Here is an 18,255-nt window from a genome sequence, read left to right on the forward strand (position 1 = left end):
AGATATTCTGTGTCACGTTAAGGAAGCATCCTTAAACTATTGCTCTTTAAAAAGTTTTGTTTTGGAGTTCCTTGTGGCTCAATGGGTTAAAGATCAGGTGTTGTCACTGCTGTGGCTCTGGTTACTGTTGTGTTAACCTATGGCCGAACTTCTACATACCACTGGTATGGCCAAAAAAAAAGAGTTTTGTTTTATTTTTGAATAAGAAACTGTTGCCGAATTTGGCACATGCTTTAGAATATGTATTGAAATATTATATTAACAAACAAACGAAAAAAGAAATATTATATTTTTCTAATTTAATCTATGCTGCTTAGACAACTTTCCTAATGGTAATCTTAAGATTTCTAAATTAAACTCTATTTGTTTAGTGTTAATTATTCTTTTCGTTGTTGTTGTCTTTTCAGGGCCCACCCATGGCATATGGAAGGTCCCAGGCTAGGGGTTGAATCAGAGCTGTAGCCACTGGCCTATACCACAGCCACAGCAGTGCCAGATCCAAGTCTTGTCTGCAACCTACATACACCACAGCTCACAGCACCGATGGATCCTTAACACACTGAGTGAGGCCACGGATCAAACCTGTGTCCTCATAGACATTAAATTCATTTCCACTGAGCTACAATGGGAACTCCCTGTTTAGTGTTAATTATTCTTTAAATATGCATTTGGATTCTATTTCTAGTTTAGTTAAGAATTCTACATCTATATTCGTAAATGAAAGTGGTTTAGCAGTTTTCTGGGTGTGTGTCTGTCAGATTTTGGTGTCCAGTATATAGTTGTATAGAATGAGTTGGGCAGTTTGCCACTATTTTCTGTATTCAGAAGTGGTTTACAGGGAGTTCCCATCGTGGCGCAGTGGTTAACGAATCCGACTAGGAACCATGAGGTTGCAGGTTCGGTCCCTGCCCTTGCTCAGTGGGTTAACGATCCGGCGTTGCTGTGAGCTGTGGTGTAGGTTGCAGACGTGTCTTGGATCCCACGTTGCTGTGGCTGTGGCGTAGGCCGGTGGCTACAGCTCCGATTCGACCCCTAGCCTGGGAACCTCCATATGCCACGGGAGCGGCCCAAGAAATAGCAAAAAGACAAAAAAAAAAAAAAAAAAAGTGGTTTACATAGCATGAAAATATAGTATATATTTCTTTAAGTTTTAAAACTAATCATTTATAAAACATCTGTGGTGTTTGGAGGTGAAAAATAGAATGGAAATTGAAAGTAATAACAGTACTATTTCTTTTTTAGTCATTGGTCCATTCTAGTTTTCTTTTTTTCTTTTAAGAGCCACACCCAAGGCACATGGAAGTTCCCAGGCTATGGGTTGAATCCCAGCTGCAGCTGCCAGCCTGTGCCACAGCCACAGCAACACAGGATCCGAGCTGCGTCTGCAACCTGCCCCACAGCTCACAGCAACGCATCTTTAACCCACTGAGTGAAGCCAGGGATCGAAGCCACATTCTCATGGATACTAGTCGGATTCGTTACCACTGAGCCACAATCGGAACTCCCATTCCAGTTTTCCTTTTATCCTTAAGTCAGTGTTGGTTATTTATAGTTTTCCAGAAAATTGTCTATTTCTTTAGGCTTTTAATTAGCGTATACCTGTTCATAATATTCTCTTATATTTTTATATTTCTCTGTATCCTTTGCTAAGTTTCTTTTTTATGCATTTGATTTTTTCCTGACCCCATAAATGATTGGATTTATTTATTACTGCTAGTGCTTTCTGTTTTCTAATTCATTGGTTTTGCTTTTATTTTTTATTGTTTCCTCCTTCTTGTTTTCCTTAAGGCTGTTTATTCTTCTTGTCCTATCTTCTTGAGACTAACACTGGATTTGGATTTGTTTTGTTTGTTTCTTGCCTCTCTTAAATTTTGAAAGCATATAAAGCCAAGAGTTACCTCTGAGTGCTGCTCTGGCAACATCATGTGGAGTTTTCATTTTTCTCATTTTGTTTTTTATTATTTTCCTTATCAAGGAAGACCTTAACTATTTAGGCAAGTATGTTTATATTTCCATGTAGTTTTTGCTGTTTTGTTTATGTGTTTAACCTTGTATTATTAATTTTTAGGGAGGTTTGTTATTTCCTCTCAGTGCTGAGGTCAAAGAATGAGGCCTGTAGTGTTTTTAATTTGCAAAATTTATTAAGCCTTTCTTGTAACCTAGGGTAAAAGCCATTAAAAATACTATTTGCATCATGATTATGAAAATATTGTCTTAAATCAGGTGTATCATATGAGAATACCATTTCAATAAATCTTTATTATCTTATTCCGTCTTCTATGACCTTGTTTATTTATTTATCTTTTTAGGGCCACACCCAAGGCATATAGAGTTTCCCAGGCTAGGGATCCAATCGGAGCTGCAGCTGCTGGTCTATGCCACACCACAGCAATGCCATATCTGAGCCACGTCTGTGACCTACACCACAGCTCACTGTAATGCTGATCCTTAACCCACTGAGCAAGGCCAGGGATCCAACCTGCCATCCTCATGGATACCAGTCAGATTCGTTTCTCCTGAGCCACAATGGGAACCTCCTATGTTGTTTTTTTGTTTGGTTTTATGTTTTTTGTGGTTTTTTTTTTTTTTTTTTTTTTGCTGCTTTTTAGAGTCATGCCCACGGCACATGGAAGGTCCCAGGCTAGGGGTCGAATCAGAGCTACAGCTGCTGGCCTACACCACAGCCGCAGCAACACAGGATCCCCAACCCACCAAGCGAGGCCAGGGATGGAATCCACACCCTCATGGATACTAGTTGGGTTCATTTCCACTGAGCCACAGTGATAACTCCCCTACCCTGTTTATTTTTTATCCATTTTGTCTATTGTATAATAGTTGTATATTAGCTTTTCCCAACACAATTATTTTTATCCATTTCTGTTTGGATGTCTTTTGCTTTTCACTTTTTGATTCCATGCTTCTAAATAAAAATTATCTTTCTCTCACCCTTAAGAATTTCTTGTTACCTTGAATTTTATTTTGTCCAATATTAATAATAGTGTAACTCCTTTTTTGTTCATATGTGCTTCATATGGCTTTGCTCACCTATGATGTTTAATCTTTGTCCTCTTCATTATATGCTGTTATTCTTGACAGTTTAATATGCTGATTTCATTTTTAACTTAATCTGAAAGTCTGCCTTGCTAAAAGAAAATGTTACCCATTTACTTACATGGTTATTATTTCTACACTATGTACCTTGTTGTCTTATTCATGTTTCTGTGTGTTTGTGTGGGTATAGTTGTTGTTGTGGTTTTCTTTTTAGGGCCACACCTGTGGCATATTGAGGTTCCCAGGCTGGGGGTCTAATCAGAGCTAAGGCTGCAGGCCTATACAACAGCCACAGCAACGCCAGATCTGAGCCACATCTGTGACCTACACCACAGCTCAAGGCAACGCCAGATCCTTAACCCACTGAGCGAGGCCAGGAATTGAACCCTCAACCTCATGGTTCCCAGTCAGATTCATTTCCACTGCACCACGACGGGAACTCTTATATTTGTTGTTGATGATGCTACTCCCTCATTGTTTATTCTCTCTTTTGCAGTTGGACTCTGTTTTGGTTTGTTTTTTTCTCTGCAATGATTTGTAAAGTCAACATTCTCTTTTCAATTTTACTAGTCATTTGTTTTAAAGGTTTTTAAAAATGTTTTTAATTTTATGCTCTTGTGTGCTTATTAAAACCCAGGATATCCATGAATGTACAGATAAAGCACATGTGGATCTTCAGCTAAGAGTTGCTTCCTTCTCACAGGAATGTAGCCTTTATCAAGGTATGGGATAATACATGTTCAGTGCTCTAATAGTGCACGCCGGTCCCAGACAGCTGGCCAGGTCTTTTGGTAGAAATTGTGCTTTGGTTCCCTGATATACCACAAAGTCTACATGACTCAAACCTTATTAGGAACACTGTGCCCCATCTCTGCCTGCTGTGCTGCAGCAGGTGCCTTTGAGATGGATCTGCAAGTGGCCAGGTGGGAACGTGATAGAAGGGGAAATGTATGTTTCCTGGGCAAAGCTGGTCTTTGGGTGCTGCAGCTGATCTTCCTCAGATACAGGTTGTCCCTGTGTCAGGTGTTGTAAACTGGGGAATCTGTATCTCATTTTTTTTTTTTTTTTTGGCTTTTCTAGAGTCACACCCACGGCATATGAAGGTTCCCAGGCTAAAGGTCTAATCGGAGCTGTAGCTGCTGGCCTACACCACAGTCACAGCAACAAGGGATCTAAGCCACGTCTGCAACCTACACCACAGCTCACGGCGACACTGGATCCTTAACCCACTGAGTGAGGCCAGGGATCAAACCCGCAACCTCATGGTTCCTAGTCCGATCCATTAACCACTGAGCCACGACGGGATCTCCCATATCTTATTTTTAACTACTCAGAATAAAAATCCTTTCAGTTAAAGTTTTTTCTTGCATGTTATAATAAGGAGAAAGGGAGATGGTGCAAGTTTAAGGGCAAGTCAGTGTTTCTAATATAAAGAGTTGGCTTTTCTCATACTTGGAAGATAGTTATATATATTTCATGATACGAAGCATTACTGAAGTCATAAGATTTAAAGTGTTCGCACTAGAAAATCATTTGTTTATATTAAACTCTGCTTTTGACAGTTTTCATCAAAAATGCAAAAACTTAGTGTTCCACTGTGGTGTAGTGTTAAGAATCCAACAGACTGCTGTAGGGTTGCGGGGTTCAATCCCAGCCCAGCACAGTGGGTTCAAGGATCTGGTGCTGCTGTGGCTCGTAGGTCACAGCTGCAATTCAGATTCAGTCACTGGCCCAGGAACTTCCATATGCCTCGGGTGTGGCCATAAAACAAACAAACAAACAAACAAAAAATGTTAAGAAAAGTATGGCCTATGGATTGACTAATACTTTCTGATTGAAAGTTTCTCTAAACACACTTGGCTCTTAGTAGAAGAAAAGAGGAAGGACAGTAAGTTGGAAGTCTGACAGATAACCTCCACCTGCTCAGTGCGGGGCCTTGGGCTGACACATGTGCTCAATGAATGGATGCTGGACCACGTGTGGGAAAGGTCGTAGGCTAGGCTGCTCCTTAGTGCAAATGTTGATGTAAAACCTGCCTCTTTCAGGGAAGGATTTTGTACAACCACTTGTCAAGATTTGCGCTGGCTGCCCCAGAGATATACCTGTCAACAGTCCAGAGCTGGAGGAGCCTCTAAATCATTCCATCGCCAAGCTTAATGCAGAGAACAATGCAGTCTTCTATTTCAAGATTGACCTTGTGGAAAAAGCAACAGTACAGGTCTGTAGATTATGCTATAAAAATAATGATATTATAGTCTATTGTAAGTTGCTTATTAATTTTGCCACTGACCTTGGCTCTGAATCGGGAAACAGTCTACCTGGTGAATGGAATTTGGTACATTTGAATTTCAATTCCCAACCTCACTGCACACTTGGTATGTGACCTTGGACAAGTCATTTAAAACATTTTCTCCATTTTTGATCTGTAAACGACTAGGAAGAGGGTCAAAGAAGATTATGTATGCAATCATTTTTCAAACTCTAAAGTGCTCTATAAGTATTAGCAACTATTATATAATTAATAAAAATCAGGACCAGGAAAAGCAAGACTTGTCTTCTGCCTTTCTAGACTCATCTCTCATTCCAAGGTCACTTAATGCCTTGGGCTCAGCCGCATCAGCCAATCATTGCCCAGACTCTTTACACACTCATCTCCATGTCATTTGTTCCCCACCTGGGGTGCCATCCTTTCTGCACATGTATCCTCTGGGGATTCATCTCTCCTTTCATGCCTGTCAATAGAGGATAAGGGGTGTCCTGGTCTGGAAGTCAGGGGACCCAGTTCTGCCACAGCATCAGCACTTGAATACCAGGTGACCACGGGCAGTCATTCAGACTCACTCAGCCTTTGTGCCCCTATCTATAAAATGAATGGCTGGATTAGACAAGCCCAAATCCCTTCCAACTCCAACAGCATATGACCAATGTATTCATGCACAGATGCCTCTAAGAGAATCTCAAAACTGGCTTCCCTAAATTGAAGCTGAGAAAAAGTAATCAAGGAGTTCCCATTGTGGCTCAGTGGGTTAAGAACATGATTTGTACCTATGAGGAGGTGGGTTCGATCCCTGGCCTCACTCAGTGGGTCATGGCATTGCTTCAAGTTGTAGCATAGGTCGCAGATGTGGCTCGGATCTGGTGTTGCTATGGCTGTGGTATAGGCCAGCAGCTGCAGCTCTGATTTGACCCCTAGCCTGGCAACTTTCATATGCCTTTCATAAGGAGCAGCCTGAAAAGGAAAAAGAAAAGAAGTCAAAATAGAACCGAACTCTTTCACAGCCACAGCAACGTGGGATCTGAGCTGCATCTGCAACCTACAACACAGCTCATGGCAACAACAGATCCTTAACTCATCGAACAAGGCCAGGGATCAAACCTGCATCTTTATGGATGCTAGTTGGGTTCTTTAACCGCTGAGCCATGACAGGAACTCCAGAACCAAACTCTTAACCGCAGACCAACATGATCTTATAATCTATGGAAAAACAACAACAACAACAACAACAACAACAACAAACCGATGTGAAAAAGTTCATAGTTTGGCTCAGTAACTCAATTTCTAGAAATCTAAAATAGAAGGCATCTTTAAATACAATTATATTCATTGCAGCTATAATTGCAAAAGCAAAATAAAATGGTTAACTATCCAGATGATCAATAATATAGAAATGATCAGGTCATGGGTGGTATATCTGTACAATGGAATATTAAGCAGCATTTTTTTTTCCTTTTTAGGGCCACACCCATAGCATATGGAAGTTCCCAAGCTAGGGGTCAAATCAGAGCTGTAGCTGCTGGCCACAGCCACAGCCACAGCCACAGCAATGCCAGATCCAAGCAATGTCTGTGACCTACACCACAGCTCACAGCAATGCTGGATCCCACTGAGTGAGGCCAGGGATGAAACCTGAATACTCATGGATACTAGTTGGGTTTGTTTCAGCTGCACCATAATGGGAACTCTTTAAGCAGCAATTGTAAAGCATTTTTGTGAGATGTTCTTGATCTGGAAAATGTTTGCGTTTAATGATACAGTGGAAAAAAAAGAGGCTGTAAAATTTAATAAACTTTTTATTCTCAATTGCATTATAAAAAGGTAGAAAAAACCACAATGAAATTAAACAAATTCCTCAGATTTTTCACAGTGGTGTCCTTTAGGTGATGGCACAAGGGACCGTTTTCATCTTCCTTATTTTCTTTATTAGTTGTCTAGCCGGGGGGGGGGGGGGGGGGAAGCCTAAGCAAACTGCATTTAAAAAAAAAAACAAAACTGACACTTTGTCTCCAACCCAGGCCCTTATTCTTGTCCTGGATGTCAGTGGCACATGGCCCACATCAGGCTTACTTGAAAGGGAAACCAATCTGTGCTATTCCTGTCTCTGTCAGCTTTTCTTCTCATTCTATATTTTTGCTTTCCTGTGAAATTCCCTTATTCCTAATGATGCAGGAACAGCCCCTAAATTATTACATGTCAAAGGACTGCTGTCAGGAGAGAACCACTCATTCTCAAATATAAATATCCAGTCCACTTAGTCGTGGTACTCCCTATAGGTTAGCTAATTAGCAATCTAGAAAGGGTGTGTGTTAACACCAAAGGATGCCAGGGGAACCACCTTAGGTTAGGCTGTGAATTGAAGGGAAGTGACGTCCCTTCAGTTGCCAAATCAGCCTGTAATATTGTGAGAATTTCAAATTTATTTTTAAGAGATGAATCTTTACTAATTTCTTTCATTTAAAGAGAGCAGTTTGGGAGTTCCCGTCATGGCTCAGTGATTAACGAACCTGACTAGGATCCATGAGGATGAGGGTTCGATCCCTGGCCTTGTTCAGTGGGTTAAGGATCCAATGTTGCCATGAGCTGTGGTGCAGATCGCAGATGCAGCTCAGCATTGCTGTGGCTGTGGCGTAGGCTGGCAGCTGTAGCTCTGATTCAACCCCTAGCCTGGGAACTTCCACATGCCTCGAGTGCAGACCTCAAAAGAAAAAACACAAAAAACAAACAAAAAAAGAAAGCTGGCTCAATGGAAGAGGCCAATTTATTGGATATCAACTTACCATAAGGAATTTGCAAAAGCCCGTCTTGAAATGACCAGTCTGCCAAATGGCTAGATTTGTTTTACAGTGTTAGTCTTGGCTTTGCATTCATAGTCCTATTTGGATGTGCGTCCATTCTAAGTTGGTTTCAAAGTTCAGATACCAAACATTTCTTAATCCTTTGTTTTCATGTGGGAATGATTGCACCTTCTGTCATACATGGTTTATTTGACCCTGTCCTTAGTGCCACTCTCTCCACTGCTGTCAGTTCCTTCCTGCTGCTCAGATGAATACTTGAATGATCTGTCTGTGCATGTTCAGATTTTTTGCTTTGACGAAGTCCTAGAAATGCCAAGGAACACTTAGATGTCCAGGACTTTTTATTTTTTTATTTTTAATTTTGTGTTATAGTTGATTTACAATGCTCTGTCAATTTCTACTGTACAGAAATTTCTCACATTATCCTCCATCATGCTCCATTACAAGTAACTAGATATAGTTCTGTGCTATACAGCAGGATCTCATTGTTTATCCACTCCAAATGCAATAGTTTGCATCTACTAACCCCAGACTCCCAGTCCATCCCACTCCCTCCCCTCCCCCCTTCACAACCACAAGTCTGTTCTCCATGTCTGTGAGTTTGTTTCTTTTCTGTAGATAGGTTCATTCATAGATTCCATATATAAATAATATCATATGGAATTTGTCTTTCTCTTTCTGACTTACTTCACTTAATATGAGAGTCTCTAGTTCCATCCATGTTGCTGAAAATGGCATTATTTTGTTCTTTTTTATGGCTGAGTAGTATTCTGCTGGGTTATATGTACCACATCTTTTTAATCCATTCACTTGTTGATGGACATTGAGGTTGTTTCCATGTCTTGGCTACTATGAATAGTGCTGCAATGAGCATAGGGGTTCATGTATCTTTTTCAATGAAAGTTTTGTCCAGATACATGTCCAGGAGTGGGATTGTTAAATCATATGGTAGTTCTATATTTAGTTTTCTGAGGTATCCCCATTCTGTTTTCCATAGTGGTTGTACCAATTTACATTCCCAGCAACAGTGTAGGAGGTCCCCTTTTCTCTACACCCTCTCCAGCATTTGTTATTTGTTATTTGTAGACTTACTAATGAGGGCCATTCTAACCAGTGTGAAGTGGTACCTCATTGTAGTTTTGATTTGCATTTTTCTAAGAATTAGTGGTGGTGAGCATTTTTTCATGTGACTATAGGCCATCTTTATGTCTTCTTTGGAGAAATGTCTATTTTGGTCTTCTGCCCATTTTTCAATTGGGTTGTTTGTTTGTTTGTTTTTTGCTGTTGAGTTGTATGAACTGTTTGTAAATTTAAAGATTAAGCCCTTGTCAGTTGCATCATTTGAAACTATTTTCTCCCATTCTGTAGGTTGTCTTTTTTTTCCCCATGGTTTCCTTTGCTATGTAAAAGCTTGTAAGTTTGATTAGGTCCCACTGGTTTATTTTTGTTTTTATTTCTATTGCTCTGGGCGACTGACCTAAGAAAACATTTGTACGGCTGATGTCAGAGAATGTTTTGCCTACATTATCTTCTAGGAGTACTATGGTGTCTTGTCTTTAGTTGAAGTCTTTAAGACATTTTGAGTTTATTTTTGTGCATGACAGCATATGGAAATTTCCAGGCTAAGGGTCAAATCAAAGCTACAGCTGCTGGCCTACACCACAGCCACAGAAAAGCCAGTTCCAAGCCACATCTTCAACCTATACTGCAGCTCACATCAGTGCCTGATCCTTAATTCACTGAGCTAGGGCAGGGATGGAACCTGCATCCCCATGGATACTAATTGGCTTCTTAACCCACAATGGGAATTCCTTTTACCTTTTTTTAGGATTAATGAACATTTTAACTTTTTCTCTGGAAGATCTGTTCATGTCCTTTGTCTTTTTTTTTTTTTTTTTTTTTTTTTAGTTTTGGGCTTCATATATGTAAAAATATTGACCCTACATCATATTTTCTCGTTCACCTTTTTACTTCTAATTGTGTCCTCACAGGCAAAGAGAGTGAGCACTAGTCTCTTTCTTTTAATAAGGACACAAGTCCTATCAGGGGGCCTCATCCCAAAGCCCCACCTCCTAATACCGTCACCTTGGAGGTTAGGGCTTCAGTATATGAATTTGGGAGGGATACACTCCATCCATAACAGACACACAGACTCTTAAATCCTAGAATGAAATACTGAATAACTTGGCCTGGAAATTGGGCTACATCAACTAACTTTTTAATTTGTGTATATACCTTAAAAACATTAAGTGGATTTTTTGAGTGTATAAAGGATGTAAGGCTTTAAAAAAAACGCTTGGGATTTTGTTGAAGTCAGTGTTTTTTGTTTTTGTTTCTTCTCTTTAGGGCTGCACCTCAGCATGTGGAAGTTCCCAAGCTAGGGGTCAAATTGGAGCTGCAGCTGCCACCTTACACCACAGCCACAGCCACAGCAATGCCAGATCCAAGTCACATCTGCAACCTGTGCCACAGCTTGAGCCAATACTGGATCCTTAACCCACTGAGCAAGACAGGAATCAAACCCACATCTTCATGGACACACTAGTCGGGTTCTTAACCTGCTGAACCACAACAGGAACTCTGAAGTTAGTGCATTTTAAAATACACAGTGACTTTTTAAGTAAATAAAATGTGCCTCTTCTAGACAAAAAAAATAGGCCAAAAAATTTTAATAAAAGATAACATTATATAATGATTAAAACTGTTGCTAGGGATTAAAATAGTTTCTTAATATAAAAAAAAACCTAGAAGAATCAAGTAAAAATCCAAGTAAGTTTCCTAATCACATAATTTAGTCCAAATAAGATTCCTAATCACATAATTTGCATAGCGGTGCTAATTCAGTATTTCTCTGATTCAAGTTTTGACAGAACTATAAGGTATGTTGAAAGAAAATGTTTGGGTTTATTCTTTCTACTCTTCTTCCATCTTATTATGACTTGAGTCCTTGAATTCCCAGTGAATTTTGCAGCTGCTAAACAATAAAACTCAGAAAAACATAAAAATAAAAATTATAGCCCACTTTTCTCTTCCCATTTAGAAAAGGAAATAAGACCAACCAACAGCCAAGTATTTACAGGCAAACAAACTAAAGTTTTGTTGTCAAACATTTGTACCTTTGGGATGTAACTAATTTGGTCAGCATGTAATTAAAATTTCAATATTTTCCCATAAAAGTCCCTATGATAAGATGTATGATTTATTATATAATATTAATTCAGCTCCTACTTTGTGCCAATTGATTTTCCAGGTGGTGGCTGGAAAAAAATATTCTATTGTGTTCACGGCCAGGGAAACCACATGTTCCAAGCAAAGTAATGAAGAGTTGACAGAAAGTTGTGAGATCAAGAAACCTGGTGTGAGTAGTAATTCAACTGTCTACTTATTCCCTGGAAAACTATTTGATGTTTTTCACTTGTTTGTGCATCTCATGAATAACACTGTTCTCTCTTTTGGATTCTGTTTTCCTGGATAGCAAATTCTAAAGTGTAATGCTTCTGTTTACGTGGTACCTTGGGAGAAAAAAATCTACCCTACTGTCAAATGTCAATTACTTGGACAGGTATGTTTCTAATTATAGTTGGCTTGGGTCAGTTTTGTTCATTCTGAAAAGTCATACTTTGTGGTTGAAAGTGAATCACTATTTGAGTGAATTGGGCAGACTATCTTTTTTTTCGGGCGGGGGGCGTGCTTTTTAGGGCTACACTCACAGCATATGGAAGTTCTCAGGCCAGGGGTTGAACTGGACCTACAGCTGCTGGCCTATACCACAGCCACAGCAACACCAGATCTGAGCCATGTCTGCAGCCATCACCACAGCTCATGGCAACGCTGGATCCTTTAACCCACTGTGCAAGGCCAAGGATTGAACCTGCATCCTCATGGATTCTAGTCAGGTTCATTACCACTGAGCCATGATGGAAACTCCTGACTATCTTTTTAAAATGGGGAGAACTCTCTCATTTCTGTGCTGATCTCTCTCTTTCTGGCTAAAAAGGCGAGCAGCAGTCCTCTTCATCCCTTCTCAGACAGTGTCAGAGCCCCATGGTTCAGTAGGCTCTCTTAGTTCCAACTGTGGAGAGCTAACTAGCTGTGACCTCCAGGTGGCCCAAGGCTATCTGCTTACATCCAAGAGGTCTGGGAATGAAATACATGTCTCAGACCCCACCCTACATCTCTTGACTGAAAGAAGCTGCATTTTAACAGGATCCCCAGGAGAGTTACACCCACATTCAAGTTTCAGAAGCATTAGTTTGCATCATTTAAAAAAAAAAAATCTAAAAGAGGAGTTTCCGCTGTGGTAGTTAGTGATCTGGCCTCTTTCTGTCCAGGCACCAGTTCCATCCCTGGCCCACTGCAGTGGGTTAAGGATCCAGCATTGCTGCAGCTGTGGTGTAGGTCATAGTTCTGGTTCAGATTCGATCCCTGGCCCGGGAACCTCCATATGCCATGGAACAGCCAAAAAAAAGAAGGAAAAAAAAGAGAGGAGTTCCCGTCATAGCTTATCGGAAATGCATCTGACTAGCATCTATGAGAACACAGGTTTGATCCCTGGCCTCCCTCAGTGGGTTAATGATCCGGCGTTGACATGAGCTGCAGTGTAGGTTGCAGATGCGCTTGGATCCCACATTGCTCTGGCTGTGGAGTAGGCTGGAAGCTACAGCTGCAATTTGACCCCTGAAAACCTCCATATGCCTCAGGTGCCCTAAAAAGACAAAAAAAAAAAAAAAAAAAAAAAAAAGAAAGAAAAGGAAAAAATCTTAAAAGAACCTGTGGATCTAAGAAATACTTTCCCCATTGCCACACTAAAAATTACAAAGATGTGGAGTTCCCATCGTGACTCAGTGGTTAATGAAGCAGACTAGGAACCATGAGGTTGCGGGTTCGATCCCTGGCCTTGCTCAGTGGGTTAAGGATCCGGCATTGCTGTAAGCTATGGCATAAGTCACAGATGTGGCTAGGATCCCACGTTGCTGTGGCTCTGGCGTCAGCCAGCGGCTACAGCTCCTATTAGACCCCTAGCCTGAGAACCTCCATATGCCAGGGGAGCGGCCCTAGAAAAGGCAAAAAGACAAAAAAAAAAATTTACAAAAATGCTAAAGTTCTAGAATAAAGAATAACTTTATCAAGTGCTTCTGCCATCCCAGGCACTGTACTGAGGACTTGACAATTATTTTCCTCTTGACAACTCTATGAGGCAGGTGCTGTATTACTCCTATTTTATAAATGAGCAAAGTGAAGCTAGCGGTGCTCAGATTCAAATCCAGGGTCGAATCAGAGCCCACTCTTTTCACCATGATGCTGATAACTAGTGGGGTCTGGCTTGCTTGACTTCGAAGACCATGTTCTTTGCATGACCAAACACGGTCTCCAACCATCATGTTCTTGCAGATAGTGAAAGTGTAGGTAGAAATAATCCCCAGATCCATATCCTAAATGGATCTACATCTGCTCCCTTTGTTCTGATTTAGATATTTGCTGTGTGTAGGTATGTATATAGTCTAACAAAACATTGTTCAGGAGTTCCCGTCATGGCTCAGTGGTTAACGAATCCGACTAGGAACAATGAGATTGCGGGTTCGATCCCTGGCCTCGCTTAGTGGGTTAAGGATCCAGTGTTGCTGTGAGCTGTGATGTAGGTCACAGACGTGGCTCAGATCTGGCGTTTCTTTGGCTCTGGCTTAGGCCAGCAGCTACAGCTCTGATTAGACCCCTAGCCTGGGAACCTCCATATGCCGCAGGAGCGCCCCTAGAAAAGACCAAAAAACAAACGAACAAAAAAAACCCACTATTCAAAGGCTGTGTTTCAAGCTTATGAAGATATCTTAACGTGTTTCAGTTCAACAGAGTGATTGTGGATATATGTGACCTGTATATTTTGTTCATAAAACTAGTTACGGCCTCTTTGGATAAAAGCAGTAATTGCGCTAAGAGAAATAGCATTAATTAACAAATAATGTGCCATGGCTTCACATAATCATAGGTTTAGAAAGTACCTTAGGGATTACATAGTTGATCACCCAATTTTTCCAGATAAAGAATCAACTCTTCAATTTAGAGTATTTTTAAGACCAAGAATCAATATTCACAAATCATAAAATCAGTCAAAAGAGGAAAAATATTATTCACCCTCATCCTTTCCAGAATATTAATATACTACTTAAAATCTGATCAAGACATTCCCCATTGTAAACTGAGATAGCATTGCCAGATCCCCATCCTTCCTTCATCAATAGTGTGGTTTTTCACAGTAATGCATTCATCTTAATATTTCCTATTTAGACCTCACTGATGAAAAGGCCTCCAGGTTTTTCACCTTTCCGATCAGTACAAGTGGAGAAAACTAAAGAAGGAGTAACTGTAAGTCTACCCCACTCTTCCATGGCACCTATACAAGACGAAGAGCAGGATTCAGGAAAAGAACAAAGACCCGCTCATGGGCATGACTGGGGCCATGGAAAGCCAATAAAACCTGGCCTCGGCCATGGCCATAAATATAAGCCTGGCCAAGGCCATGGGCACCATAAGGGTCATGGTCTTGGCCATGGACATCAAAAGCAACATGGCCTTGGCCATGGACATCCAAGGGGACATGGGCTAGCTCATGGACACGAGCATGGTCATGGCCATGAAAAACATAAAAATAAAGGAAAAAACAATGGAAAGCACAATGGTTCGAAAAAAGAGCATTTGTCAAGTTCTCATGAAGATTGTACTACATCTTCTGCACAGACACAAGAGAAGACAGAAGGGCCAACACCCCTTCCTTCCCTAGCCCAGCCAGGTGTAGCCGTTACCATCCCTGACTTTCAGGACTCAGATCTCATTGCCACTGTGATGCTTTCTACAGCACCACCTCCCACAGAGAGTGATGATGATTGGATCCCTGACATCAAGATAGAGCCAAATAGCCTTTCATTTAAACCAATCTCGGATTTTCCAGAAACAACTTCCCCCAAATGTCCTGGACGCCCCTGGAAGCCAGTTAATGGAGTGAATCCAACTGTGGAAATGAAAGAACTCCATGATTTCAGTCTCTCTGATGCTTTTTATTGATTTATGCAGCCATGGATATTTCTTTAACACTTCCTTATCCCCTCTCCCAATGTCCAAATATCCTGATATAATGCAACAAAGACCATGAACATTCAGAACAGCCTAGAAACGGTGAGACTCCCCAATCAACATCAATCTCTATGGATGACACATAAAATTGTGTAGAATTCTAAGTCCCTTCTGGGTCTCCTTCCCAAGTTTTCTTAACTAGCATAGAAAATGGATAAACTCATGTGACTTGTAGCCTACTGCAGTTTGCTTTTCTGATAATGGATGTGTACCTTGAAACGTACGTCATCAATTTTCATACAAAGATTCTTGACATTTTGAATAAATTGTAGTGTCTGGTCCCTGAACATATGTGAATATAAGGGAAGCCAAGAGACTGAATGCTGAACTTCTTAATGGGGAAAAAATAATAATAAAAACCTCCAGAGGTCAAAGATAGACAAGAGAGAAATGTTGGCCAAAGGGAGGACAGGAAAGATAAACTGACTTTCTGTTTCCAAAATGGGCTGGCTATATTAAAGAGTTACTCCCATTTGGCAAATCTATTCTGATAATTCTTTTTCTAGGTGAGAGTGTTTCTTATATATTAGTAATTTCTGCTTACTCATTAACTATGCTTTGCAACAGGGCTTTCAAATAGGAGTTTTCTGTTTGTTTATTTGTTGCCTAGGCTAGATTGAGTAACTCTTAGTTTTTAGCAGCTCTGAGTTTACTGATAAGGCTGGGAAGCAGAGGAAGTACTATAAAGACAGGGCTGCTTAAGGAAACCCTGTTCTGTGATTGATAAGGGAATATCACGACATGTGATGCAAAATTGGTTGAGAATTTTTTTCTGAGAAATTGCTCTTTGCCCTCCTTTTATAATCTCTTTATTTTTTTCTGCTACAATATTAAAGAGTACAATATTAAAGAGAATAATATGATATCTGTGAGGGAGGCATATATTTTATAACCCTTGCTGTGCTTTTGCCTAGGGAAACAAGATAGGGCTTTAGACAGCTACACTCGCCTGCGGATGCATGTTGTCACTGCTGCTTCAATTTATCAGATGCCCTGGAACCTCTAAGTTTTGGTTTCACTTCAAATATTACCTGTACTTTCAAATAAAGAAACAATGATGTCAGGAAAAAGTCTCATCCTGTCAACTGGTGGTTTCACTTGTCTCCTTTTGAACAATACCCTCAGATTAATGGAGTTTTACTATACTTACAGAGGCACCTAAGGTCCTGCGAGTACAAGGGCCGGCAGCAGGAGGCAGGGGCAGAGCTGGTACCTGAGAGTGAGGTCAATTGACCTGTGGGCAGAATCTCCATGCCTGGCACAGTAGCCCCGACAACCTCTGTCAGCAGCCCTGCGTGGAAGGACGAGAAGATGGGATAGAATTTAAATAGAGAAGAATTTTATTTTATCACTCGGTGGCTGGGTGAAATAAAGTTCCATCTTGATATTCTCCCTCCTGGTTAATTCACAGTGGTCTGCAGCAAAGTCGAGCTGATCAGAGAGGGCTAGGGCTCTGCCCTGGAGGCTCACAGCACAACTCTGGGGCACTCCTGCTAACCCAGGTAGGGTCTCTTAGGCTTCCCCTCCACCGAGACCTCATCATGGGTGCCCATCAAGGGTTGGTGGGTCATGTTTCTACCATCAATCTAAGGACTCTCTCTCCCTTCCCTTCTTCCTTCTCCTCCTGATTCCCAGACCAAAGCTGAGAGTAATTGTCTTGTTTTATCACTATTTTTTATGATCCAGATAATTACCAAAAAAGAAAAAAAATATTTTGTTAATATGATATCTACCAACATCTCATTGTGAGAAAAATCTCTAGTCTCAAAAAAGTTCAAAGAAGGAGTTCCCTGGTAGCTTAGCAGGTTAAGGATCTAGCATTGTCCCTGCTGTGGTACAGGTTCCATCCCTAGCCCAGGAACTTCCACAAGCTGTGGTCTCAGCCCAAAAAAAATTAAAATTATCTTTTGATCAGGGTAAAGGATAAAATTAAAAGAAGCTGAATAAACACATTTATTGACTGCTCCTTTTGGTGTGTAACTTAATCCTCACAACCACTGTTAGGTCCCCCCTTTCTTTTACAATGAGGAAACCATAGCTCACGGAGCCCTGCCCAGAGTCACAAAGTTAATATGTGACGGAGAAGGTATTCAGACTCAGACCTTTTGAACTCCACTACACCATGTTATCATGAGGCTTTATTATCAATATTGGCATTACAGAAAAACACATCAAGATAATTTCTGCTTCTGAGATGATTATTTTGTTCCTCCCAAACCCTTATGAAACACCTCATTGTGGCAGGTGCTGAGTCCTGCCCACAGTAAACTAGAATGGAAGCAAGCACTAGCTATTTACCAAATGAGTCAGTTCTGAGAAAAGGAGAAATATATTATTTTTTTAAATATTGCATTTTTTTTTCTTTTTAGGGCTGTACCTGCAGCATATGGAAGTTTCCATGCTAGGGGTCAAATTGGAATTATAGCTGCCGGCTACAGCAGTGCAGGATCCGAGCCACGTCTGCTACCTATAACACAGCTCATGCAATGCCGAATCCCTAACCTGTTGAGCAAGGCCAGGATGGAACCTGCATGCTCATGGATACCACTTGGATTCATTTCCGCAACGGGACACTCCTAAATATTGAATTTTTATTTCAAGCATCCCACTCCATTGCAGTCTAGATTGAAGAGAAACTCAGTAAAGAGAAAACTGTCCAATCATTTTAAAGAATTACAGAATAAGATGAAGAAGCCATCAAAAAGATGATAGAAATTGACATCAGCATCCTTTTTGTCAGTCTTAGTTTATTTATTTTTGGGTGCTCAGTGGCATGTGGAAGTTCCTGGGCCAAGGATTGAACCCACACCACAGCAGTGACTCAAGACACTGCAGTGACAACACTGGATCCTTAACCCACTGCACCATAAGGGAACTCCTGTCAGTCTTAGTTTAAATACCTGCAGGCTTATCCCATCTCGGGGGCGCTCAGGTGTTCAGAGCATGTGTGTGGTGAGCAAGTGCTTCTACTTGTCTTCAGTCGACTCATGTTCACGTAAGTCAGAC

General features: G+C 40.8%; 1 protein-coding gene across 4 annotated transcripts in view; it reads left to right on the forward strand.

Moving 5' to 3' along the window:
• The window catches only part of KNG1 (kininogen 1), a 36,034-nt gene extending 19,398 nt beyond the window's left edge, over positions 1-16,636 (forward strand). The window contains exons 6-11 of one of the 4 annotated variants that reach the window (XM_003483288.4): positions 3,689-3,773; positions 5,097-5,269; positions 11,375-11,482; positions 11,600-11,686; positions 14,407-14,484; positions 16,402-16,636. In XM_003483288.4, coding sequence (XP_003483336.2) covers positions 3,689-3,773; positions 5,097-5,269; positions 11,375-11,482; positions 11,600-11,686; positions 14,407-14,484; positions 16,402-16,482 — 612 coding nt within the window. In that variant the 3' untranslated portion in view covers positions 16,483-16,636. Of the gene's footprint in view, positions 1-763; positions 2,341-3,296; positions 3,774-5,096; positions 5,270-11,374; positions 11,483-11,599; positions 11,687-14,406; positions 16,320-16,401 lie in introns of those variants that run through there. The other 3 variants (XM_084990615.1, XM_005652370.3, XM_013988208.3) reach the window with 3 other exon arrangements.
• The last annotated feature ends 1,619 nt before the right edge of the window (positions 16,637-18,255 follow it).

This window comes from Sus scrofa, chromosome 13 (assembly GCF_054392235.1).
Source record: "Sus scrofa isolate SSC_HxYL_T2T_F1_AM1 chromosome 13, Sscrofa_HxYL_maternal_Yorkshire_Landrace_v2.0, whole genome shotgun sequence".
NCBI lineage: Eukaryota > Metazoa > Chordata > Mammalia > Artiodactyla > Suidae > Sus > Sus scrofa.